Genomic DNA, 27,532 nt, shown 5'->3' with positions numbered 1-27,532 from the left:
AACAGGTTATACAATTTTATTTACAAATATCACATCAATAAAAACTGGAATGATACTATTTTGCCATTATTAAATGTACAGTGACAGGTCTAAAAATAATTTTTAAACAGAGTGGCATGTTTCTTAAAAATCTTGTTTGTTGTACTAAAGAACTACACATCATAAGAAACAGCTTACATGTGTTCAAAATGAATTAAATGTGGAAAATAACTCCAAGGCATTTATTTTCCATTATTATATCTGGCTGGACAACTAAGAACAGACACTTTATGAATGAAAACTTGAAGTCTCCCATAATTTTATTAGGAGGCATGTAGATGCTGAATGTTTTTACATTTTGTTGGTGATGGACCAGGACCATACATTAAAGAGGGATCTCAATATCTGTCTAACTTTTCACGTGCTTTTTTTTTTTTTTAATCATAGGTTTAAGAGAGTATTTAAGTGATTAGAATATAGCCTCAATTCTCTCATGATTTTGAGTGTTTATACATTAAAATCTGTGGAAAGGCCTGAGGTCAAGCTGTTTTAAAAATATATCAATTAGCACATTGTCACAATCTAATTTATCTCAAATATATTAACTTTTCAACCTATAAACTTCACAAGATTAAAGGTAATTAAATGTCATGTACTTTTCTTTTTCAAATATGTAATGAAATAAAACTGAGTCATCATTTGAAGATTATATGTTCTTAGTTTAAATGGATTCATCTACTCATGTGTCTGCCCAATCACAAAATGATAACCAAATTTGGATATTCAATCTTCAAGTACAGAACAGGGAGACATTAATAGCTGATGTGAGAATTGAACCAATGACTTTGCTCTTGGTCACGTCAAGCTCTAACCAAATGTGTCAACTGTTGTCAAATAAGTGTAGAGGAAGAGGACAGACACCACGTTTTAAATTAAGAATGGTTAATCATTTGCCTATAAAACAATTATGAGTAATTTTTCTTCAGCGTTTTGGTGAAATGTATTGTTGGTTAGCTAGTTATTATCTGACAATGTAATCACAACCTTATATGTTTAGCCCCCTGGTATTCAACTGCATGTCTATCTAGTTCAACTACTTCAACAGCTGAATTTGTGCATCAGAAATAGCAAATTTTATCAAATGTGTGCTTCAGTTGTGTTAGAAAAGAGTATCAACTGCACAACATCTGTATTTCTTAGTTAGTATTCTGTTTTTTATCTTCCTTTTAAGAATGCTGATGCATCCAACATTTATGTTTCTTTTTGTCTGTGTTGTATTTTAGTTTCTGCATCATATTTATTTTTTACCCAGCCTTCCTGTGGGGCTTCAGATGTTGGTACTCTCCAGTCTTACAGCTCCTGTGCTCTGGAATGGATCTTATACCTCTGTAATGATTTTCTCTGTATCCCTACTGTCCTTTACTTACAAGTAACCACACTTTAGGTATCCTCCTCTTAAAAATTAGAAACTTGAATGAATTGTGGTTTTAAAATAGGTCACCAAATAACCATTTAGAACCTAAAAATGTTCCCAGTAAGCAGTTTTCAGGCTAGAATAACATCATGTATGACACTGCAGTGGTATCGCTACTAATCTTTTTGAAATAAATGTCAGATATCTTGGATAAGAATTGGCAAACTGCAAATACAGAGCGAATTATTTTTGTACGTGGAAAAAAAAATCTATAGTGTTAAATTTTTCATAGAATATTCATTGGTACCTGAGGATTTCATGGAAATTTATTTAGGATTTGCTGGGTATCTGCAGACATGTTTAGGCTTTAGTATTGTTGTGACGTATCTGATTGTTCTATGTATATATCGTGTATGTGTGCTAAGGTTATTTTTGAATCAATTTGCTTGCTCTTCTATTTTCAAATTAAACTTTCATCTTGTCCTTTACATCTTGCCTTAGAGACCCAGGCATAGCAGAGATAAGGATGAATCGTGGGGGTAAAAATAAGGGAATTAGCAGACAGTCTGAGTGTCAGATGTGAGGCCTTCAGATGCATTCCTGTGTCCTGGTCCCAGAATGCCAAAAGCATGTAGAAAACGGATCTGAGTATTTGGAACTCTACAATGAAAAATTTATCTTATTATCACCCTATAGTGAAGCACATCATTTGACAAACTCCACTCACTAAATACATCTGCTCTGTATTTTTGTGTGTTACTCATAAATAAGAAGGGTCAGTTGAGGATGACCAGATATTAAAGCAAAGTCTCCAGCATGACAGTGATCAAAACAAACAAATAAATAGGCATAAAAAAGAAACTTGGAAGAAACTGAGACAAAGCAGAAAGTTGAGTGAAATTTTATTAAATATGTAATTAATATATTTAGAGAGATAATAGAAAATTTTGCATTCATAGCATGAAAACAAGATTCTTTTAAAATGGCATTTCTCTCCACTTACCTTGTCTCCACCCAGACTCAAACCATCACTGTCTTGTCTATGAAATATTCTAATTTAAGAATTAAGAATTTAATTTAAATTCATTAAAGTTCTATTCAGGAGTTGTTCATAAAAGTCGAGTTGTTATGAAAAAGGAAACATCAGCTTCCATGTTGTATTCAAAATAGAAAATTATGATGAAATATTTTCCAGTAGTATGAAAACTCAGATTCTTTTACCCATAAAGGGCTAATGTATAATTAAAAATCTAGTAATTGATAGAAGTATTAGATTTTTTAAAAAGCCATTCAGGAGAGAGTTTGAAATATATTTCATATATTTGTTTTTAGCTGTATCCATCTTATATGAAAATAATGACAAGGCAAAGTTTGCATTTCATTATCAATATTGTTTCCTTATCCACTGTTGTTTTAGAGCAGTCAAGTATGGAAAACCAGAACAAAAGATTTTTATAAAGTTGATAATGTGTTTAGCACTGTCTTGTATCACCCTGTATTTATTGACCCTTTTTATTCATTTTTGTGTTAAATATGTATTGAGCACTTATTCTGTGCCTTGTACTAGAGAGGATCTAAGGATTTACTGGTTTCTGCTTTTAAAATGAACCCTGGGACAGCTACATGTAAAAGAATGAAATTAGAATACTCCCTAACACCATACACAAAAATAAACTCAAAATGGATTAAAGACCTAAATTTAAGGCCAGACACTATAAAGCTCTTAGAAGAAAACATAGGCAGAACACTCTATGACATAAATCACAGCAAGATCCTTTTTGACCCACCTCCTAGAGAAATGGAAATAAAAACAAAAATAAACAAATGGGACCTAATGAAACTTAAAAGCTTTTGCACAGCAAAGGAAACCATAAACGAGATGAAAAGACAACCCTCAGAATGGGAGAAAATATTTGCAAATGCAGCAGCTGACAAAGGATTAATCTCCAAAATTTACAAGCAGCTCATGCAGCTCAATATCAAAAAAACAAACAACCCAATCCAAAAATGGGCAGAAGACCTAAATAGACAGTTCTCCAAAGAAGATATACAGATTGCCAACAAACACATGAAAGGATGCTCAACATCATTAATCATTAGAGAAATGCAAATCAAAACTACAATGAGGTATCACCTCACACCAGTCAGAATGGCCATCATCAAAAAATCTACAAACAGTAAATGCTGGAGAGGGTGTGGAGAAAAGGGAACCCTCTTGCACTGTTGGTGGGAATGTAAATTGATACAGCCACTATGGAGAACAGCATGGAGGTTCCTTAAAAAACTAAAAATAGAACTACCATATGACCCAGCAATCCCACTACTGGGCATATGCCGTGAGAAAACCATAATTCAAAAAGAGTCATGTACCACAGTGTTCATTGCAGCTCTGTTTACAATAGCCAGGACATGGAAGCAACCTAAGTGTCCATCAACAGATGAATGGATAAAGAAGATGTGGCACATATATACAATGGATTATTACTCAGCCATAAAAAGAAACGAAATTGAGTTATTTGTAGTGAGGTGGATGGACCTAGAGACTGTCATACAGAGTGAAGTAAGTCAGAAAGAGAAAAACAAATACCATATGCTAACACATATATATGGAATCTAAAAAAAAAAAAAAAAGGTTCTGAAGAACCTAGGGGCAGGGCAGGATCAAAGACGCAGACATAGAGAGTGGACTTGAGGACACGGGGAGGGGGAAGGGTAAGCTGGTACGAAGTGAGAGAGTGGCATGGACATATATACACTACCAAATGTAAAATAGATAGCTAGTGGGAAGCAGCCACATAGCACAGGGAGAGCAGCTTGGTGCTTTGTGACCACCTAGAGGGGTGGGAGGGAGATGCAAGAGGGAGGAGATATGGAGATATATGTATATGTATAGCTGATTCACTTTGTTATAAAGCAGAAACTAATACACCACTGTAAAGCAATTATACTCCAATAAAGATGTTAAAAAAGAATAAAAAGGGCTTCCCTGGTGGTGCAGTGGTTGAGAGTCTGCCTGCCAATGCAGGGGACACGGGTTCGAGCCCTGGTCTGGGAGGATCCCACGTGCCGCGGAGCAACTGAGCCCGTGAGCCACAACTACTGAGCCTGCGTGTCTGGAGCCTGTGCTCCGCAACGAGAGGCCGCGATAGTGAGAGGCCCGCGCACCGTGATGAGGAGTGGCCCCCGCTCGCCGCAACTAGAGGAAGCCCTCGCACAGAAACGAAGACCCAACACAGCCAAAAATAAATAAATAAATAAATTAAAAAAAAAAAAAAAGAATAAAAAATAAAGATGAAGATAAAATGAACCCCGGACAGAAGGGAGTCAGACAAGCCTATATTCACTGAAGGAGAATGACAGCTGCCATACGTAGAAGAATGTATGGATGCACAAACGCTTAGTGCATTTGGTAAAGATGGGTCAAAGAAAGGGGAAGTTTTAGGTTAGCAGGCTTGAGTGAGTTACAAGAGCCTAAGAACACAATCCAATGTAGAGAGAGGAATTGAACCTCAAGAAATCCTGGAGGAGGTCAGAGGAGCGGAACATGTGGAAACACTTTCTATATGAGACACAAGGGTTGAAAGAGGTCTATGAGTGAAGATAAAAGGTGATTAAAAGGTGGAGCGGAGGGGACTTGCAAATCTTCCTGTGCAGTGGCTTCTGTTTTCTTGGCAGTGGCAGAATGTTGAGTCAGCTCCTAACAATAAATGCAGAGATTTAGCACAATCACCGGTCTGGAAAATGTTGATTACCAGAGAAGGGTAAATAAATTGAACGTGGCAGGGAAGAGTCCTCTGAGATTTTAAATCCTAAATTTGTAGTTTATTCACTCAGTGAATACTCATTGAATACCTACGGTGTGCCTAGGTTAGTGCTGAGTACACAGCAGAACAAGATAGACACATTTCCAATTCTCAAGGAGTTCGGAGCCTCGCATAGTAAACAAATATCAAAAAATTATTACACAACTAAATACTCAGTTATACTTGTGAGAAAGAATATGTAAGAGTCATAATGGAAAGGACTTCTTTGAAGAAGTGGTGTTAGGATATCACATGAAGGATGAGAAGGACTGAGCGTGGTAAGGAGGCAGAGAAGGGAATGAGGAGAGATATCCAGGCAGGGAAATGCTGAGCAAAGGCTCTGGGGAGGGAGTTGCTGGAGGGTGGCAGGGCGGGGCTTCCCACCCTTCGTGCTGTGGTGCCTCTAGTGGGTGACAGGTGTGTCCGATATTCATCTGTTCAGCTCTTATGTGGTACCCCAAATTTGGCATATCTCTAGATGTTTTTACATTTCATGTTTACAATCTTTGAATTAATTCATTTATTTAGCAAGTATGTATTTGATAAAATGATGCTACATTTAACCTGTGCTAATTTTATAAATATCATCAACCAACTAACCGATAGTGTGTAAAATGAAAGTTTACCTTGGGGTTGCTTACAAAGAGATTGGGACGATTCTCTTATCTTAGACGACTGATATGGGAGAAAGTTTTCTCTCATTTCTTTTTAATTGAGTACTGTCAGTACAATAGAATAAGATTGAGAGGAATTTCAAATTATTTAATATTTAACCAAAAGAATTCCTAATGTACTTACACAGACAGATTAAATAAACAATTCAGGAAATCATTCATAAAGTTCAGGCAAAAATAATCCAACTTAGTTTCTGGGGAAAACTGGAACTGTTGCCTGGAATTATCCAACTCCACTGACTATATTTTTTAAGTTGCATACTTATCCTCTTTACCTCTATATATGGCACCTATTTACAGAGAAGCAAAAACCTGGCATTGCTTTTCTTAGCTGTGGTTTGTTACACCTCTGTGAAAGCATATGTGTTTACCACTGTCTTAAATCATCGGTGTGTGGTTGCTTGATGTTATCTGAATTTTTAAAGCATGACTTTTTTTATTTGTGTAGAAAATTTTTTAGCATACTATAAATTTCTGGTAGTGATTTGTATCGTCACTTACATAAGAAGTGCATATTGTTTCAGGTCCTAAGTAAGCTTCATGCATAGAAAATATCCCACTGCTCACTCTTCTTGTATCCAAATGTAAACTCCTGGCGACTAGAGAGTGTGAAAGGCATCAAATGTGTGTCCATGGCAATCTGCTGGCTGTGTGCAGGAAGTTACAGTGGCATTAAGCCATGAAAAGGATCAATTGTTTTTGTGAAAAATCCTCAAGATGTGCCTTGAATGCGAAGAATCAAGTTCATTAAAATCGTAAATCATCTATTAATCTTTTTTTTCTGAAATGTCCTTAGTGGTCACTGGTATTTTAAAGAACAAAATGAAAAATACGATTAAAATCAGAACATAAAAGATTGTTGAAGACCATGGAATAAAATCCTCAGTGCTTTTTCTTCTTGAAGAGTTTTTAGTGGATACTTGCTATACCTCTCCTGAGTATGGAGCGGAACACAGCATGAGGTTTATATCTTTCATTCATTTATTCACTTATGTGCCAGGCTGGTTTTACAGATGAAAACGTTCCAGGGTTTTCTGGTTATATCCAAAAGCACTGCTAGGTTTCCCATAAATAATGTGGTGGACTGGGAATTAAGGACGGCATTGTACAAGAGGCTGATGAAACTACATTAATTCTTGTTGGACATGCCAGGGAGATGGGGGTGGGCTGTCTCCCTCTGAGGAGCGATAGATAAGCAAGCCTCACCAGGGCATCTCAATATACTGCACGCCTGCTCTTGCTGACTGACAGGGGCTCTGTGTGAGACGGGAAAGCCATGGCAGGGCATGGCATTACCACCTACTCCCCGGGCATGGAACACCACCCCAAATCAGCAGGCTATCCCTGCTCAGGGGGAAAGAGTGCGTCCCCCAGCTACTGTACTGCCTAGGGGTGTTCAGGTAGAAAGTGAGTGCAGAGCCTTAAGGTTCTAGCTGGGATCTTCTTGGGAAAAGTCTAGCAATGCTCCTCACTCTGACACCAGAGAGGATTCTGGGAATTCTACCCTCACAAGAAACATTCCTTTCATTTAAAGATTACATGAAGCAAAACATCTCAGTTAGTTGGAGGTACATAGATATCAGTTAAAATTAAAAGGGTTGTCAGTTTCTGTAAGATATTTTTCCTGGGGTTAAAAAAAAGGTAGTTTAAAATAATGTGTATTTCAGTAGTTAGTATTTTCTTAGCTTGCCAGTGACCTTGAATGACATGTTAAAGCACTTGAGGCATTATGCTTCTAGTTTGTGACCTCCTTGAAGAGGCCCTGTTTTACATTGTGCATCCCTAGTGCATGGAGTTTAATGTGAAGCCACTGACTGTTAAATGAATTCTACTCGAACATTCCATTTGGCACCATTGTGTTGCAAGGGCATTCCGCAGAACTGAATTTTTTAAGTAACTAAAATACATCCTTTGAAGCACAAATTATTTATTTTAAAATCTCCCCAGTATTTTGATGAAATCTAAAAAATATAAATGGGTTTTTCTACCTTATTGAAAATATTTTTCATATAATTTAGCTTTTTAAATGTTATATCAGTATTCTTATCAGAAATAATTTTTTAAAACACTATTGAAGAATGAGAGCCCTTTTTCACATCATTAATAGTTCATTACTATTTTTGAGGTTGTCTTTCTGATTTTTAACGGTGGTTTGGTCAACTTCCTCAACTATCTACTGAAACTTTTTGATGGTATTTGAATTTCTTGCCTCAGATTTTCTTCTTTACATTAGACCCAGTTGTCTATATTAGGTCCATTACTGTGGCATACTTTTTGTGACTTACTTTCATCTGGATTCATGATAGTTTCGTGTATGTTGAAGATGCCAAAATCTGAACTTTGGATATTGCTAATGTAATATAAGGGAATTCTATGTACTCATTGACTTTGAAGCTATTTCTGTAGCTATTCAGCTTTTTAAATGAATCAATTTCAGTTAAATTAAATTAAAATTTGTATATTATTGATAGCCTAGTTCTCCTCTGGATCTTTTCAATTAGATTAAGTATGTTATTGAGTAAAACTGACTATAAAATATAGGTCGAAAATGTGTACTTCTCCTTGTATTGAAATTCAGTGGATGTATTTCTGAAAATATCTTCATGTAAAATGACTTGCCACTCCCCATTTGTTGGCATATTAAGTTTGTTGTTTTGCAAAGAAGATAAAGAATCAGCGAAATTGCTGAAGTTTGAAAAAAAACAATAGCAGGATGAAACTCTAAATGTGATATATATATTTATAGACTAATAGCTATGTGTGCTTTATCCTAAGCATGTGTTGATAGTGATTGTTATACCCACTCTGTAGATAATGGGAATTGAAACTTAGAAAGAAACATTGACTCGCCCAGAGAGCTAGTAAGCAATCCAACAGGCATTTTAAGCAATATTAATTGGGTAATGTCTCACATGGAACATAACAGAATGGATAGAGAAAGTTCCTGTCCTACACAATGCATTAAATAACCACTGTTCATTCTATAAAAGAATGTGTAAATCAGCTTCAGTTTTCTTCCCAGATGAAAGCATAATTGCTTGTGTTTATAAACACATTCAAATGAATTAATTCATTGGACCCCAAAACCCCTCACCAGTATAGGAGGGACTTATTTTTCAAATAGAGGAACTGAGGCTCTGAGGGGGCAAAGGAGTCTCCTAAAGGTCTACAACTGGAAGTTTAAAAGCCAGGATTTACATTCCTAGCTCTTCTGTCTCCGTCATCTCCGTCTCTAGTTCCAGTCTCTTCCCATTATGATACACAGCCTTTCAAAGTATCACAAATCAAAATTAGCTTTCCTTTTTTTGTGAGCAGCACCCTTGACTGGAGAAGTTGAGCCACTGTAGGAGGCAAGTAGCTGTAAACCATATAACATGAATATGAACTCTTTTAGTGAGATCTTAGTGCTAAATATAAAGACATAACATCTCTAAGCATCTAGCCCTTGCCTTTTCGTCCTATAATCTCTGTTCAGTCAGTATGACCATTTAAAGAATAAATATGGGAAAAGAGAAGAGCATTATTTTTAATCTAAAGTTCACTATTTTTATATTTAAGAGTATACTTGGAGGGCTGATTTTAGCATTTCTTTTAATCATAGATCTGTTCAGTCACTCCTTTGTTCTTTTATTGTAGAACTCAAAACATCAATAAAATAGCATTTATTTGAGCACCAAATGGGTATTATGAGGTTGTATTTCCAAGGTTAAATCAACATGGTTTTGGCTAGACGTATGATAGATTATCAGTTAAACATTTTCCACCAAAAATATTTGCCATTAATGAAATCAGTGGGAAAAGCATAAACTTCAGAAAAGCGTGAAGTCACTTAGACGTTTAAAAAGATATTAAGGAAAACACAAGTTCTATCTCAATATCTTATGTCTTCATGATATATTATATATAAAGCACAAGGCCTAAATCCTTTCATAAAAAAACACCTTTTCTTTTCCCTTGAGTTTCAAAGATGCTACCCTTGGTCTGCTGTAAGGTGCTCTTTTTCATTTAACCATCACCACTGTCATATTAGACACTGCAGGGATATGTTAATTATCTTGAGGTGTCCCAGTGGCCCAGTAACTCAAGGGGAAAATGCCAGCAGAATCCTGGTTGCAATCCAGGTTGAAAACACTGCATTAACTTGTTCAGTCTCTTGATATCCTCGCAAACAGAACGATAAACCTGGAGAGAAAACATATTTGTTCCCACTGAGTTAACTATTCCAAAATAAATATATCCAACCCCTGGCCAACCGTTTGTGATTGTGTGTAAAAAGTAACTAATGAGCACTATTCTCTAAGGCTATTAATTATGTACCGAACAGGAATGCTTTTTAGGTACTCTTCCTCTGAGTGCAATAAACCTGGCTTATCTAGGCAACCTAATGAGCATCTTTGAGCATCTGCCACTGCAGAGAGCTTTCAAGTTTCAGGCAGAAGTTAGGAAAAACTTTTGCAACAGTGGGCCAGTAAGACCCACTGCTGTCTTTGGTCAGGATCAGACACCAATGCAAGACTGGAAGATAAGTGTGTTGTGACTGATGATGGAACTGATGTGGGTTCACAGAGTGAGCATTTTGGAGCCACCAAGTTCCATGGAGAATGTATGCAGCTACAGTAGAAAGATAAGAGAGTACAACTGGGGTGCTTTGCAAAGAGTAGAGGCATCGTGGGAGGGAATAGAGCTGGGGAGGCGGGATGCATAAAAGTATCAGGCAGAGGAAATCAAATAAAACGATTCTGCTAGCCGGATGGAGCATCTCTGGACTGTTCCAATCAATTGAGCCAATAAGGTTTGAGCAGTTTCCACTTACTTCAAATACATTTTATAACAGAGCAAGATAAGATGATGAATGATAATTATCTCTTGGTACCCCGGTGGCAATGAAACATCTGTACCAATAAAGCAATAGATGTAATCATTTTTATACAATTAAGAGCAAAATCAGTGAATAATATTGGTAGGTGCTTGTTAACAATTGAAAGCCAACTAATTAAGGATGTCATCAAAGCATTTAATTCTTTAAAATTGCTAGTGGGGAAAGCGGCTCTAAAATGAGGAACTTCTTTAAAATGTAAACAATGGGAACTTTTAAATAAATAATGATCTTAAACCCCCTTAAGTCCTTCTGAAACAAAGAAAGCATGAATGTTCTAAAAATCCTGCTTTTTAAAATATATTCATTTTGGAATATAGCTAGGAAATTAGATAAGGATAGCCCCTTTAAGTTTAATTAAAATTAAATATTATGTTTTTCAGTGTTCACATTGTTCTTGTGGGACTCAGTTCAACATTTGAATACAGGGTTTTGTATTTTCCATCTGCACTGTGTCCATACTTATCTTTAAGACTAAAGAATACTTTAGGCTAAAAATCAAACAGCAACAGTAGACAAATGAATAATTTTGTGACTGAACAAGCACATGCTATCATGCTGTGCTCATGATATGTCACTTTTTTTTTTTTTTTTTTTGCTTCACTATTGAAAGGAAAAACTAAATACTTGAAAAATAAATTCAGGAAATGATGTGAGTTGAAAACACATTTTTTACAAAGAACTCAAAATGGTTTAATATATGCCATATCTTTTGTTGTAGCATCCTTGTTAATAAGCAGGAGATACCTTTTTCTATTTTACAATTGTAGAAATACAAGCAAAGACATGTGACTCTTCCAAGGTCAGGACTCAAAGGGAAAGTCTATATTTCTAACCCTAAGAATTAGTGAAAAGAGGCACAAAATATTGATATATGTTTATAGTTTAAATTAGGTAGGTCTACAGTGTGCTCACTGTGGTTTCTTTTTGAAATATTGCCCAAGCCTAAGCAGACTTAATGTGGCTTACTAAGTTTATAAAATATATTGACAAAAATATTTTAAATCATTATAATATCAAAAATATTTTCAATCATTAAAAATCCATTGAAAATATTTGTCTTTTATTATAATGAATATGCTTCTTATGAATAAAAGCTTTCCATTTTTCTAGAAAAAAGTAAAAAATGAAAAACATGACAAAAATGAATTTTTAGTCAATATTCTGGAAAGAAGTCAAGAAAATCTTTCTGCCTTTCCCAGACATAACTACATGGTGAATCAGTCAACACACTGGCAGAAGTTTTAACATATGATCCACACCTATTTCTGAAGAGATTGCCATCTCCAAGTTGCCAGATTTTCCCACTTAATGGATAGATTCTTATGGACATAATTTTATCTAAGCGAAAGGTATTATTAGAAGTAAGACACAAATTAAAATAAGGCTGTTTCAAGGTCTACCCAAAAATAAATGATCCAGTCAACGTGATCATTATGGCCAATAAGATGATCTGTGAGTTACTGCATTGCTATTTTGCTATGGCTCTTGTTTTTAGTTTTCTTGGTAGCTGAAGTGCTCAGATTGCTTGCCATGTGTAGACTTGGCTATGATTTCCTAAACTTAACTTAAACATGCGGTTAACGCTAGCTAATGCATGCAGGCTCTTGTGAGTAAGGAGAAGATTTTATTGTAAAATCCAAAATAAGAAGTGAAAAATGGGTTTCAAGCTTTTTTTTACCCAGTCTTCAAAGCATAGTTATATACTTGTCTCTAACCTATTTGGCTGTAGAATCAGAGATACTGTTTCAGAAGTGCATATACACTTTAAATTTTTAAAATGTTCACTCATACAAACTCATAAAATACATGGAAAGCATAAGAACATATAAAAAAGTAAAAATCACTCCCAATGGCAACGCATGAAGAAATTTACATTTCTGAATATTATGTGATATTCTCAAAATTGCATCATAACTTGACAATGTTTTATACCATGTACATTTCTTCACGTCAATAAATTTTTTTGAAACTTAATTTTAATGGATTCACATCATTTCACATTATGAACATTTAAATTTCCCCCACTTTTTGAACATAAACATATTTTCCAATTGTTCACTGTTAGTTTCAGTGCTGTAAACATCTTGGTACATGGCACTTTGTTCTCATCTCTGTTAATCTTTTAAAATATATTCCTTGGAATGGAATTACTGTCTCAAAGAACATGAAGTATTTTAAGAATCTTGTTAACGCTTGCCAGCTTACTTTCCATAAAGTTTATACTAGTTCATACTTCCACCTGTACATAAAAGAACATCTTAAGATATTTTGGGCATCATTGAATATTTAAAAAATTAAAATAATATACCTTTGACAATTTTATAGCCGGAAAAATGATATCTCAGTGTTATTTTAATTTCTGTTTCTTTTATACCTACTGAAGTCTAATAGTTCTTTATAGCTTTATTATTTTTGCATTTTAAAAACTTCTCTGTTCATATATTTGCCTTTATTGATTTGTAAGAATTCTATATGTTTGAAATATATCGTTATATTTGTTCAATGTGTTTTAGCAGTTACCAATAGCTTAATATTTGTAATTTGCATTTCGCTAAACATTTTTCTGTACAAGTTTTGAATGTTATGCAATCAAAGCTGTGACTATTTCTTTATGATTTATTTTTTCCTGCATAGAAAGGCCTTCCCCATCTTATAATAAATTAAATATTCACTTCCTTTTTTTAATAGTTTTTATATAACCTTTTTTAATCATTCTTTAATCCACTTGAAATGTATTTTGGTCTATGTGTGAAGTGTGATTTAACTTCTTTTTCCAAAAAACCAGTGTTCCCAATATAGGTTGAACTTTCATACTTTTCTTATCTGATGTTTCTTTATCATGAATTAAACTTGTATCTATACTGAGTCCAATTTTAGTGCCATATGCTTTGTTCTATTGATCAGCCTGTCAATTTATCTTTTAGTAACTGGTTAACCAAGCCCCCATTATTTCTCCCTTTTTCTTATCAATTATTATTTTCCCTTTATATTTCTAAATGAACTTTAGAATAATTTGTCAGTTAAAAATACCCCATTGAGACCTGAACATTTATTAATATGGAAACAGCTGATAATTTACCCAAATTCAATGTTCCCATTTAACAATGTAGTAGGTCTCTTAATTTATTCACATTTTTTATATTAATAATAGTTCATCTCTTTATGCAATTTTTGGTGTTTTATGCTTTTCATGGTAGATGTGAATGGAATCCCATTGTGTTCTCTACTTAGCTATTTTAAGATGTCAATTGTCCAGAATTTCCCGACCAATCCTAATCCTAAGGCAACATAGCAGGCGTTCTTGCTCTACACCTGATTTCAGTAAGAGCGCACGGGCATAAGACTTCACAACAGAACCATTATTTAGATTGTTGAATAATAACACATTATTATTGTACAGATAATAATATGAAAGTATATAATGGCATAATAATATAATAATACATAACACAAGTATAGTAACATTATATTTTGTAATTTGATGAATTCCATGCTTTCTTCCCACTTTCATATGCTTTTCTTATACAGATTTGGTTCTTTTCCCACTTTTAATATTATTTTTAGCTTCTTCTATTAGTTATTTTTACAGATGTTATTTCTGTCTCTGCTCCCATTATCACTGTTCCATCAACAATTGAGTTTTTCTCTTAAGGCAGAATAAATTCACTGTTAGTTATGGAAACAAGGTAGCTATAATGTTTGTAGCACTGTACAATAACAATGAGTTTCTTCCATTTTAGTGTCTTCTTGATTTTGTAGAAGAAGATTGACAGGGGAAAAAAAGTGGCAGTTAATTTCCTAAAGATTTTATTTTATACAGAAAGTTCAAAGTAGCTTAATTTCATCACTCATGTCATTTAAGCCCAAGGAATAAATTTTCCAAAGCTAAAACAACTTTTTATTTTAATATCCAAAGAGTAGAAGAATGCTTCAGGTGAACTATTATGGTGCTATAAAACCATATTTATTACTTGGGAAGTGATTTATTATTATGTAGAAAAAGCAAGTCACCAAATAATGAAATAGTGTAATTCAATTAATGTAAAGTATAAAATTATTATATTGCATAGTATAATGCCTAGAAAAACATACACATGCACGAAATTGTAAATACTAGTTTCTGTAGGAGATGGGATTATAGGTGATTTTTAAAATTATTTTTGCTTATCTTTATTTTTTTAAGCTATTTGAAACAGGTATTATTACTTATGTGGTAAAGATAAAATTATGAACATGTTTTCAACAGTAAATACCTCAACTTTATAAATGTAGATAAATCACATTAGATTAAACACGTTTATCTAAGTGTAAGAAAATACTCTGGTGACTTTCCAAGACAAGCCTGTGAATATTTTGAGCTTTCATTGAATAGGTTTGGTAGACATATTGTCAAGGTACAAACTCTCTCTGGGAAAGCATACACAGTCCTCAGTGTCTAAGGAACAATAAGATCTAATTGTTCACCTCCAAACTCTTCCCTAAGTCCTATGAGAAATATGTATTTCATTGGATGTCTGACTACCAAAGCAAGCATATGGAAGAAATGGCTCCCTCTGTTCTTTACCTTATCCATTATGTTCAATCTTTCCATCTCCTTTTACAGTTTTACCATTCGATTTTTTTTAGTATAGTGCCTCAAGGATCTACTTTTTCATCTCTTTAACCTTATCATTAAATAAAGAGGTCACCTGTACTCTAATAACTCATTTTTCCAGAATTCCTATCTTTAACTGTACGAATTCATGTGCCCTCCTATTTGGTGATAAGTTGCAATTTAAGTTTTGAAATTGTAAAAAGTACTTGTATTTTTAAACCTCTGCAGAGGGTTTTTTTTTCTAACCCTGGAAAGCAGTTTTTTTCTAACCCTGGAAAGCAGTTGAAATTGGAAGACAAATGGTTTGGGGGAAAATAATATATGTGTGTTTTTTAAAGTTACATCTGAATTACCATAATTAACTAAATTATGTTTCACAAATGTCTCTGCATATATACTGGATACAAGTTTATATTCCAGATAGGTAAAGATGGGGTATGTGCTAACACAATTTGACAGCAAACACTGAATGACAGGAAAATGCACAGATAAAACCTGCCATGTATGATATTATGATATTATAGACTCTATACTATACTCATGGGCAGATTTCATTTTACTTGGAAAGTTTGCCTCAGTTGGCTAATCAAGGTTTTGGTTTAGATCACTTGGGTCATAAACTCAGCTTTCTTATCAAACAAAGATATTTACAATAGAGTATCTGAAGAAATAAAGGACTTTTGTAGCCAGATGATGTGTTCACAGGTGTTCATTAATCAAAAGCTGATTCTCTCCTTAAAGGAACTCATTTCTGATTTTATTTTTTTCTTCTCTGAGAGGTGACTGCTATTATTTTGTTTCAGTCATTGATAGTTATGACTACTGTAACCATCAACCTTTTTTATCACTGCCACTTCAGCCTTATGCATGTCTGACTGTCAAATGATTTAGGGGATGGTAATAATCACTCTGATAATTCTAGTCTGTTTCCAGGGTTTTCCAGGTTCTTCTCTAAGTGGTCACCAGCCACTTACCTTTCTTCTCCCACTCCCCGCCACCTCTTTCACTTCAATTAGAAATATTTGTTTGTTTGTGGGTTTATTTATTTACTATTTCTCTTTAAAATATGCTCAGTATACAAAATGTATTCAACACTTTTTAAGTCAGCTCAGCAGATTATCTCTTTCTCGCTTTTAAAAGAAATCTAGATAAGAGGAGAGAATAGGATGAAAACAAAAAGTGAAAATTGATGTGACCCTTGTATCATGGAGAGCCATAACCAAGTCCCTAGTAAATCCCTAGTGACCTACACAGACCCTATAGGAGAGCCCAGCTGGCTTCCCAATTCTTTGGTTCCATGATTTGCCCAATGCCCTTCCTCTACCTGAGACATTTTAGACCTTCTCCCCAAATCTTCCCTCAATCAAAGTCTATACTCAAAGGCTTTAAAGATTCATCTATAATTCTACTCCTTCTTCTCTGCCTTTCCAGATTTCTTCCATCAACTGACTTCCTTTTCCCCTCCTCTGAATTTCCTTAGTGATATTTTTAAAGGATGTGAAATATGCAAGTATCATTTATCTTGGAAAAGTCTACTTTGAGAAATCTAGTTTTAGGATCCCAGTCTTCAAATTTATAACTGTGGCTATTTTCTACCTGAAGTTTCTTTTTCTGAGGACCACTCTATTTCTTCTCTGTCATATATTTGACCTCTTAATAGCATTAAAATATGTGTGTGTGTGTGTGTGTGTGTTTGTGTGTGTGTGTGTGTGTGTATGTGTGTATTTTGTCAGAGCACTGCTGCTAGATTATATGGTAGAATACAGGTGATGAATTGTTGATCAACATAAAGCAGAGACTTTCTTTAGGCATTTAGGGCAAAATCAGAGGCATTTGTATAATTCAAAATATTTATAATGATATTTTTAGTGGAAAATGAGCAACATGATTTTTTTTTTTTGGTTTAAAAAGCATGAGCAAAAAATGCTAAATTTATCTACATCATCCATGTGGTGGTTATCAAAACTTTGGTTTCCATTTGAGTGTAAAGAAAAATAAAGGAATATGTGGCATATACATGTTTGCAAATAAGTAGGTGCTCAAGGTAAGTACAGGATGGAATAGATTGAAACAGAGACATTTAAGGTTACCTAAAATAGTATAAACCAAATTTCTCTCAACTTTGGTAGCCACTTCATGAAGAATAATTTTTCAGGACAAATTTTAGAGTTACCTTTTAAAAAGGTATACTGATGTATATGTTCTTATTGTGTATCATGTGTACAATTCATTCCTGAAATTTATTTCTTAGTTTTATCCCTACAAAACACTCACACCAAAGCAGACCTGGAAAATACTTTTGAACAGAGAGAAACAAAATATAAAAACTAAAGAAACTAAAATCCACAGAAACAAAAAAATTCTATACTTCATTATTTTAATTGATTTTAAAATGTGTAAGCACTTTGATAGATTCTACTTTATATAGGATTTACTGGTTTTCAAAGAATATAATGCAACAAAAAAAGTGAACCTAGATTCTTTTTTTCTTGTTCATTGGAGCTATCACATCTCATCTATCAGATCTCTAAGTAGAATTTTAAAAGTGGGGTACTCTCTCACGCCCAAGGACTATGAAATTAGCATATGAATGTGTAACGGATTATTTGAAGTAATAATTAAGGGAACAATACAAAAAGAAACTGAAGAGAGCTACCAACACCTGGGAATCTTGTATTGAAAAAAGCTTTCTTAACGTAAGTAATTAAAAACCAAGCACAAATGCTGATTGTATAACAATAAAGCCCTACAAGGAGAGCTAAATCTGCTGATAAATTTTGCTGTCATCCTTTAGCCTGAATCATTAAAACAAGAGCTTACTGTTTTATCTGTTTCAACAGAATACTTGTTCAATGTAGGTTTTGTGTGGTATATGATCTTCTGAAATCATCAAAATGCACTTATGTGACAAAAATGTCTTTACATTTTAAAAATATTTATATTCAAAACATAAAAGATGACAAAAATCTTTTCCCTGTGGTCAGTGCAAAGTTTCAGAGGAAAATTCCAACTGATGGTCAGGTCAGATTAGGTATACAGTCAATTCTCTATAATTTTTTTTTTTTTTGATGTGGACCATTTTTAAAATCTGTGTTGAATTTGTTACACTATTGCTTCCGTTTTTCTTATGTTTTGTTTTTTTGGCCCCCATGGCATGTGGGATCTTAGCTCCCGGACCAGAGATCGAACCCTCACCCCCTGCATTGGAAGGCGAAATCTTAATAACTAGACCCCAGGGAAGTCCCAATTCTCTGTAATTTATTTGTCTAAGTAATTCCTGCTGGTAAAGTTCAACCCCAGTGTATTGTTTTGTTTTACTTTGTTTCTCTTGAAGAGGTTCCTACTCAGGCAGAGCACTTAAGAGAGTAACCAATAGCTCAGGATTGTTAGGAATCCTTGATATTGTGGAAGACTTAGTGAGTACGAGGCAGAAGCCATGGATTATTGTTTCCGTTTTTGTCACTTTCTGCCTGTACAAACCACTTACGTTTCCTTGGGAAAAATTACCTTATCTCTAAAACAAGAATTATTTTTTTGTAGTCTGTTAAAGTCTGGATCAAATGACCTTTGAGGCCCTAATTGTATATATTCCTTGATCATGAAAAAACACTTGTCCCCAGAATTTAACCTTAAATGACTACCATTTTATGGTACAACTCTATTTTAAAAATAAATTATGAACCTAATGATTATTTTTTAAGTAGAAAAGCAAATATATGCATGAATATTCAAAGCGGCATTATTCATGATAGCCCCAAAGAGGATACAACCCAAGTATCCCTCAGTTGATGAATGGATAAAAGAAATGTGGCATAGCCAGCGTCAAAACAAAAATTACAGCATACAAAATTAAACAGGCAAGGAAAACTTTCTTCACGGCTATTGCAGTAGGGGAGAGAAGGCAGAATCAAGTCTAAGCTCAACTCTGATGAGGCAGAGGGGGTAAGGTTTTTTACGAGCTAGGTTGAGCCGCAGTGTAAAAGTAATGCAAGACATGAGAGGACGTCATAGGCCATCTGCATTTGCTAATTGTCTCTATTCAAAGGAAAAATAAGCTCATATAATTATGACAGGAGGTAGTTTTTGCAACTTGGAGCAAGACACCTCACTGGAAGTTAGGCTCCTACCCTCCCACAGAAAATGGGAGATAAGGGTGCTTATTTCCTTCAATGGTTACGTTTCAGAGAGACAATTCCCATATTCTTGAGAAGTACAGTCCTAGTTGTAAAATTGGCATGTGGCTAATAAAAAAGATTTACATCTTAAAGGAATAGAGAGAAAATTTATAAGTTTTCTTAACTGAATGCTGGAAGAAAAGGGAGGTCAAGAGCCTAGAGCTAGGAAGTAGTCTGTCTAAAGTTTAGTCAAGCTGAGGGGAACTTTAAGGCCATCTTGGTCACCGTACAATAGAGTACTATTAGACAATAAAAAGGAATGAAGTACTGATATATCCTACAACATGGATAAACCTTGGAAACGTTAATTATGCAAAGTTAAGGAAGCTAGTCACAAAAGGCCATGTATTGTGTGGTCCTGTTTTTAGAAATATCTAGAATATCCAAATCTATAAAGTAGTTTAGTGAAGGTAGAGATGAGGTAGGGGGTGGCAGCTAAAGGGTATGGGGTTTCTTTTTGGGGTAATGAAGATGTTCTAAAATTGTTTGTAGTGATGATTGCACAACTCTGTGAATATACTAAATGCCATTAAATTTCATGGGTGAATTGTAAAATGTGTAAATCACATTTCAGTAAAGCTGTTATAAAAACAAATATTTGTTGAAGTGTGCTCCACGGCCAGTAGAATATTTACCTATATTTATGGGTAGTGAAATTTTTAAAACAATTTTTTTTGTTTTCTCCAAGCTAGGTTTTGGTTTTGAATAATCTGTGGATTCAGAATGTGTATTTCTGGAAGCTGGCCTGCTTTTAAGTTTTTATAAAGTATTTTAGTATGTATTACCATGTTCTACTAATCAGATTGTATATAACGTGGGAGAGAAAAATAATTTCTGAAATGTCCTTGAGATATTTGCCTCCTTGAAATTGGGAGCTGTCAATAAAGAAAAACACACCTGTGTAGAGGGAATAAGAGGAAATAGAGTCTGTCTTCCCAGCTGATGAGAAAGATCTATCTATCTATCTATCTATATAATATGTATATATGTATATGGTATGGTATGGTATAAATAAATCCTCACATTCAAATGAGAGCTATATTGACAGAACCCCAATTTATGAATAAGTAATGTTCCACACGCTCATTTGTAAACTAGCTATTTGTAGCCTTTTCTTCTCTTTCTTTTTTCTTTTTTTTTTGGCCACGTCATGCAGCTTGCAGGATCTCAGTTCCCAAGCAGGGACTGAACTCGGGCCACAGCAGTGAAAGCCGGGATTTCTAACCACTAGGCCACCAGGGAACTCCTGTAGCCTTTTCTACAGAAATAGTTTTGTCAACACTGATCAGGTTCCAAACCTAGTTCACAAAGATTTATTTTGCCCACAGTGTAGCTGAAGTGGGGTACGAGGGTTAACACAGGCTGGGATAAAGGGGACAATAGCACGATGGCACGGGAAGGAGGAGGACGAATCATAACATCCCTGCTTCTTGGGTACAGGAATGACTCCAGGCAAAATTTTGAATTGTGTAGAGTGAGACTTTGGCTTCCATCCATTTTCTTTTCTGTACCCCTTGTCCCGTGTTCAAGATGTAGAGCCTCTATCTCTAGGTCATGAGGCATCCACTGCTTTTATGGTACTCCAAGCTTCCCACCGTATTACCTCATCAGGAATCTCTGTTCCTCCAAGACACAAATTCACCTACACCGTCTAATACAACCTTTCTCCCAGCCAACATACACACACACATTTAAATTTCCATTTCTTCAAGGCAGCTAATTTTGTTTTGCATGGTAGGGAAGTAAATTTTGAAAACGTGGTAACCTCTGGATCTCCTAGAAGCATTTACAGATAAAACTTGGGTTGTAACCTTAAAAGTATCTCTAATCTATAGGATTTCAAGTATTCAACTTAGGGGATGGTAAGAAAAGTCTGAAGATAGGACAAGCTGTCCTTTCTGACCCCAGTCTCACTTTGGGATTAAACCCTCTGGGTTGCTCCTGCTTTTCACAGAATATTTTCTTTGTCTCTGTCTGAACTTTAGCAGTTTGTAAATGTGCCCTGCTAAAACTCACACTAATTACCAGAGCATGGACAGTGGAGTCTATAATGGTGGCAGTTGGAATTGGGAGGAGACATTGGGAAGGTGACATAGAAGAGAGTAGTCAAGGACCATTTATGGTATGAATGATGCTTTGGGCATCTTATATTTTTTTAAATTTGCACACATATATTTTTCTATGCATTGATCAATTGGTTTTTCTTGGTTGTAGATTGGGCTTATGGATACTACAGACAACAGAGAAAACTTGTTGAAGAGATTGGCTGGTCCTATACAGGTAAATATATTAGAATATAATGAAATTCAACAGAAATTTTTATTGTTTTTGTATCTGTTTTTATATGTAAAAGAAAACTTTGTAGCTCCACACATCATTTTAACTAAGCTACATGGGTATGCAATTAATCACTAAAAATATATCATATGCAAAATGATTTCTAGTGATTTTCCATTAGCAAGTTGGTAGTGTAGAGTATATTGATCTCAGACAGAGCTAGATTTGAATCTCAGATCCACACTAGCTATGTCTCCTTGGGAAAAATGCATAACCTAATTGAGGTTCAGTTTTTTCATCTGTGAAATAGAGGGTTTTTCTGAGCGTTAAATGAGATAAATGGAGTTGGCACAGAGCCTCCTTGTAAATAGAAAATTCTCAATAAATGTTATGATCACAGTTGTTGTTATGATCAATATTAACAAATATTGATGGGAATCTTGCTTTCAAAAGGGGTTTCCTTTTGAATTACTGTGCTGAGTTAATTGGAATCAGGGTCTAACGTGATTTTGTATGATTACCAGACGTGGCTTTGAGCATCATGTGTAGCTGAAGTTGGCTTAAAATAGTTACATCCAGAAATCCTGATCAGAAACCTTAGGAAAGAAGAGAAGCTCTAGGCTTGATCAGATGAGCCTGGATGGAACCTAGAGGGAACATGACATGCCTTATGACCATCTGAGATAAAGCTGAGTAGTAGAGTTGGGTACTCATTAGAAATAAGATTGGGTTGATAAGTCGGGATGAAATTAAAAGGGCTTCAACAAGAGCCTAGCCAGTTTGGACTTTATTTTATAGATGAAGGGCAGAAGCATGATGAATTTTGTAGCAAGGCATGCATTTTCTTTCTTTTTTTATTCTTACTTTAAAAGTAGAAACTTAAAAAAAAAAAAATTCAAACACAAAGAAGAACATAAAAATCACTTTTTACTCCCACCAGGTACATCCACTAGAAAATTTGGTATATTCTTTTCAGGCCAGTTTTTATTATATTATGTTTATATATTTTTTACATAGAGTTTTGCATCCAATTTATTCTGGAAATTAGTTTTGAGCAGTGACAATTCCTGTTGATCCTCGTACTTAATAGTCCATTGAATAAATGTTTCATTTTTAATCATCCAATTCAAGCTATTCACTGTTTAAAGAAATGGTGGCAAATAGATGAATAGATATGTCTATATTTTTATCATTTTTTTATTAGAGAATCCTTGGTATACCATTATTGAGTAGAAGAAAATAAATGCTTTCAAAATTCTTGATACACATGACCTAATTGCTTTCTAGAGAGCATATATATGCTTACATATAGTATAAGTAAGTGACTACCCCGCTGAATAAATCAGGATTTAATGACTGTCATTTTGAAAATCTTCACCAATTTGACATGTTTAAAAAATGACATTTTGTCTTAATTTGTTCTGTTTGATTACTGTTGAAGTCAGGATTTTAATTTGTATTAGTCATTTGTATCACCTTTTCTATGAAATAAGTTAAATTAGAACATGGAAAATAATCAAGATATCCATCAAAGCAGGAAAAATTGAACAAATTAAGGCATATCTAGCCTGTGGATTACTGTGCAGATGGGCATGTGGTTGTTCTGTATGATATTGTATAGAAAGACTTGCTCTTAATTTACCCATTTATAATTATGAACTATGTATCTAACGAATTCTGCCTTATTATTTTTAATTTTTTTAATCTTGAGAAATATATAAAAACAAAGATTCTCCATAACTCTAGTCCATTTTTAATTATTTAAAGTAATTATTCTTTTTTAAAAATTTTGTTTATGTTTTGCTCTTATGTACTTAATGTAATGAACATCCTCAAATTCTATTTACTTGAGCAATTTTTTTTCAGAAAAAAATGGACTTTAACAAAAAGAGAGTTGTTGGATCAAAGTGCCTACTGTTTTTAATATTAATATATATGGTCAAATAAATATGGTCAAATTTTAGAAAATTGTGTTAATTTATCCATTTCCCCACATTTTTACTCACACTAATTTTAAAAATCTGATCAACTTGTTTGACAAAAAGTAAAATTCCATTTTTAATTTGCTTTTATCTAATTACTTAATTTCTTAAATTACCCCAAATAACAGGGTTTAGGTTAGGATTTTGGGAGGACATATGGTAAATAAATACTACCTGAAGTAATGGTTAAGTGAATAAGAATGGTACACCTGAGTAAGTACTATAAAAAAATGAACAATCCATTTATTTACCCTAAACAATTTCACTTTTGTTTTCAGTAAAAGTGTGTGTTACATTCTACTTGAATAAATTTGTGTCTTAGTTTCTCTGGATTTAATTCCAGGTGCTGGACCAATTTTTCTCTATTATATACATAACATACAACGTAAGGATTTTAAACTAAGTTATTTTGAGTAAAAGGTATCTTTTAAGTATCTTTATATTATATTTAAGGTATTTTTTAAGTATTTAAGGATGTAAACATAAGAGAAAAAATACTTTCCTTTAGTCTGACCTTATTAAAATAATACTAGAGCTATAAATATTAACAATAAAACAATCCTTAAACAAGAACAAAGAAATAATATATAACTGTTGTAGAAAACTTGATACATAAAGATGTTCATAGAATAAAAATCAGCTGGTTTAGTTTTGTTACCATCTACCTTCCTAGTTTGAGGTGGAACTAAAAGCAGGTTATTTTACTTTAACTGATGAACTTTTAAACAGAGAACTCATATTTTCAAAGGAAAAACAAGCTTTAATGCATCCTTCATTCTCCCTAAACCTAGAATCAGAAAATGGAGGACCTGTAGCCTAGGGAGAGAGAGGGTTACATTTCTCATCACCCCAAGCAAGGGCAGGTGTATGAGGGGTAATGCTGCCTGTTTCCAGCAGCCTGAGGTCCTTGAGGTTCCTGAAGGTGCCTCCTCAGGGCAGGAGAAGACAAGAAGATGGCAGTTTTACCAGTAGCTTCTGGCAAATACCACCATGCATATATTGTTATCTTAGGAGGCAGCCACAGAGCTCTTCCTTTTAATGGGCTAATTGCATGTAGACGTGGCACCTGAAGAGTGGCCAGGCTTTCATGGATGGATCTATGCATAAACAATGCACACTTCTTTGTTTTATAATCCAGTTGCATCATCCTGGTCATAACTTAAGGCCTATTGGCATTAGCTCCTTTAAGAGACAGTCTGGTGATCAAAGGGATAGATTCATTAAAAAGTGTCATTTGCTACGGGAGGAGGGGTGGTAGGTCTCAAAAGGGAATGTTCCAGAGTTGAGGTTGAGGGTGGAAGCTTACCAGAGGATCCTAGGAAGAGATTAGAAAGAGTTTCAGCTGAGGACATTTTATAGCTGCTTAGCTCAAGCTGAGTGTGGATTGATTATTTTGTCTGAATTCCTAGAGCGTCAAAAAGAAAACAAACTAAAGCCTTTATCTAAATCAACATATCTCTCCCAAGCAAATCACACCAAAGCCAAGCATTTTAAATGTGGATTATTCACTATTAAGTATATTACCTCAAATGTAGATAAAGGTTGGTAGTCTTCTCAATTTCTATGATTATTATTCCACCTGGAAAATGAAAAACTATATGTGCTAACTGTGTAAAATTTCAGGATAAATTAATTTTAAGATTCTTAAATTTAAGTAATTGATGAATGGCTGAAGTAAATTGGTTTTGACCACACATAGTCCTAGTTTTGTTCACAGCAGCTTATCTTGTTGAGCTACTTGTCAGATTAGCTGCAATCTCAGAAGAAAAGACCTACCCTTGAATGTTTGTATGTATAGAATTCTATTCATAAAAATTACTAAGAACATCATAACATCAGTCTGTAAGAGAGCTCATTGCTTCACCATAAGCCATTTAAAAATATCATATGGCACATGAAACATGATTTAAATGGAATCATTTAAGCTAAGGTTGTTTAAGAAAGATTACACAATTGTACTATGTGAAGGAACAATAAAAATCCCTGCTGGCTACCAAATGGATGGAGAAATAGAGGGTGGAAGGGGAGGAGAAGGTATTACTCTTTCAGCTGTGTTTTTTTTAACATAGGTCATAAACAACTTTTCTATTCAGGATATATTCTATAATTATGTTGAGAAATGGCAGGGTTGGTAAATATAGTCACCAGTCCCATTTTTAAAGTTATTACAAGAAGGTGAGCAAAGTTCGTTTGTCACTCTGCAATGAAAGAATGAATTGTAAATCTGGGAATGTCAGCACTAAAATCCAGTTCTTTCCTTAGTAACTTCATTTCATGTAAGGGTTTCATAAAGGTTTCTTCTGAAGGTTTCACATAAGGTTTCTTTCTGTTAACCTTAAATTTTCTATAACAATGCCTGAACAAAGACAATTCAATGAAAAAAAAAAAAACTAAGTCATTTGGTCTTTTTTTTTTTTTTTAATATCATGAACACATAGCCCATAATGATCACATGAGATTAAGATCTTCCTTCTGTTTGAGTTGTTAGACCTTTTCACCTTCAAGCAATGATGAGATCATCAGAAATGAATGGACTTTCACTGCTCCGTTCCTAGAAGTAGTCACTATTGAAATGTAGTCTTTATTTCCTGGAAATTAAAAAAAAATATTCTGTTGGTTCTTTTTCACCATACCTTAAGACAACTTGAAATTGAAAATTTTGTATTGATATATTCTCAAGTGTTCTTAAACCCAGACACCTTTAAAGTTTTAGTTAAAGGGTTGCATCGGGTACAAGTTAGAAAGACCACACAGGAGTCACAATTAGACACTTGACTGAATACCTCAGAAGGAGGAAGTCTCTGAATGCTGAATTGATTTCTGCTTCCTTAAATAGAGTATCCTGTCTAAACAGTATTTCCAACACATATATAGACTAGAAGATGCTACTTATGGAAAACAAAAGAACCATAATATAAGGTTGTGTATTGTCTGGTTTGATGTTTGGCATTTATTTTTGGACCATAGTTAGGTTTAGTAATTTTACTTCTCTTAACCTAGGAGAAAGTAGGCCAAAGGTAACTCAGAAAGAAAATTTAAATCTACCTTGAATAATGACTGATTTCTGGCTCATCCAGCCCTCTCTTTACATCTAGAATCTGAAAACATTTTTAACATATTATGTTTTCCTCTGAATCATCACTCCTTATCTTAAACAGACTGTTCATTTCTCATTTCCAACTTGAGTGAAAAGGCAAGTTCTAGAACTCCATGTATAGAATTACCTCATTTTTGTAAAATATTATATGTTTATATGGGCATAGAAGAGAGGCCTGGAAAGACACACACCACCCTGTTGTCAGTGGTTACCCCTGAAGAACGGGACTATGGAGGGCCATAGGAGGCAGGAGACTGTCACATCTTATTGTATGCTATTCGTATTTCGCTAGTTGTTTAAACACCTATATTGAAACAAAAGGTTTTCAACTTGCTTCTCTTAGTTTTAGCTAAGAAGGACAAGGTAGTTGGAAAAGGACCACAGCTTTGCATTTTCACCAGTAAGAATGTAGGGTCCCTGCTAAGCTGCAATGAGAGGATGCCACAGACATCTAATCAGAGCACGAGGGCATGTAGAGTCAGGCTGTCTGGTCATCACTAACATTCAGACTGACCAGGCTGTTTAACTGCTCTGTATTTCAGTTTTCTTTCAGTAAATAGTTTTTAACAATGCCCTACCTGATTGTGCATGAATCAAATCAGTGTTCCACATTGTTGTAGGAAATCTCTTTGAGCAATTATGCTACAAATCCAAGTGA

The 27,532-nt window shown here is 34.4% G+C and overlaps 1 protein-coding gene across 4 annotated transcripts in view; it reads left to right on the top strand.

Moving 5' to 3' along the window:
• PTPRZ1 (protein tyrosine phosphatase receptor type Z1) overlaps nt 1-27,532 on the top strand; it is a 165,463-nt gene that overhangs the window by 30,583 nt on the left and 107,348 nt on the right. For all 4 annotated transcript variants that reach the window (XM_007177248.2, XM_007177247.2, XM_007177246.2 and 1 more), the window contains exon 2: nt 21,733-21,798. In XM_007177248.2, coding sequence (XP_007177310.2) covers nt 21,733-21,798 — 66 coding nt within the window. The remainder of the gene's footprint in view (nt 1-21,732; nt 21,799-27,532) is intronic.

The sequence above is a fragment of the Balaenoptera acutorostrata genome, chromosome 7 (genome assembly GCF_949987535.1).
Source record: "Balaenoptera acutorostrata chromosome 7, mBalAcu1.1, whole genome shotgun sequence".
NCBI lineage: Eukaryota > Metazoa > Chordata > Mammalia > Artiodactyla > Balaenopteridae > Balaenoptera > Balaenoptera acutorostrata.
The sequence above is the reverse complement of the archived record's forward strand: the minus strand, read 5'-3'. Positions and strand labels throughout refer to the sequence as shown.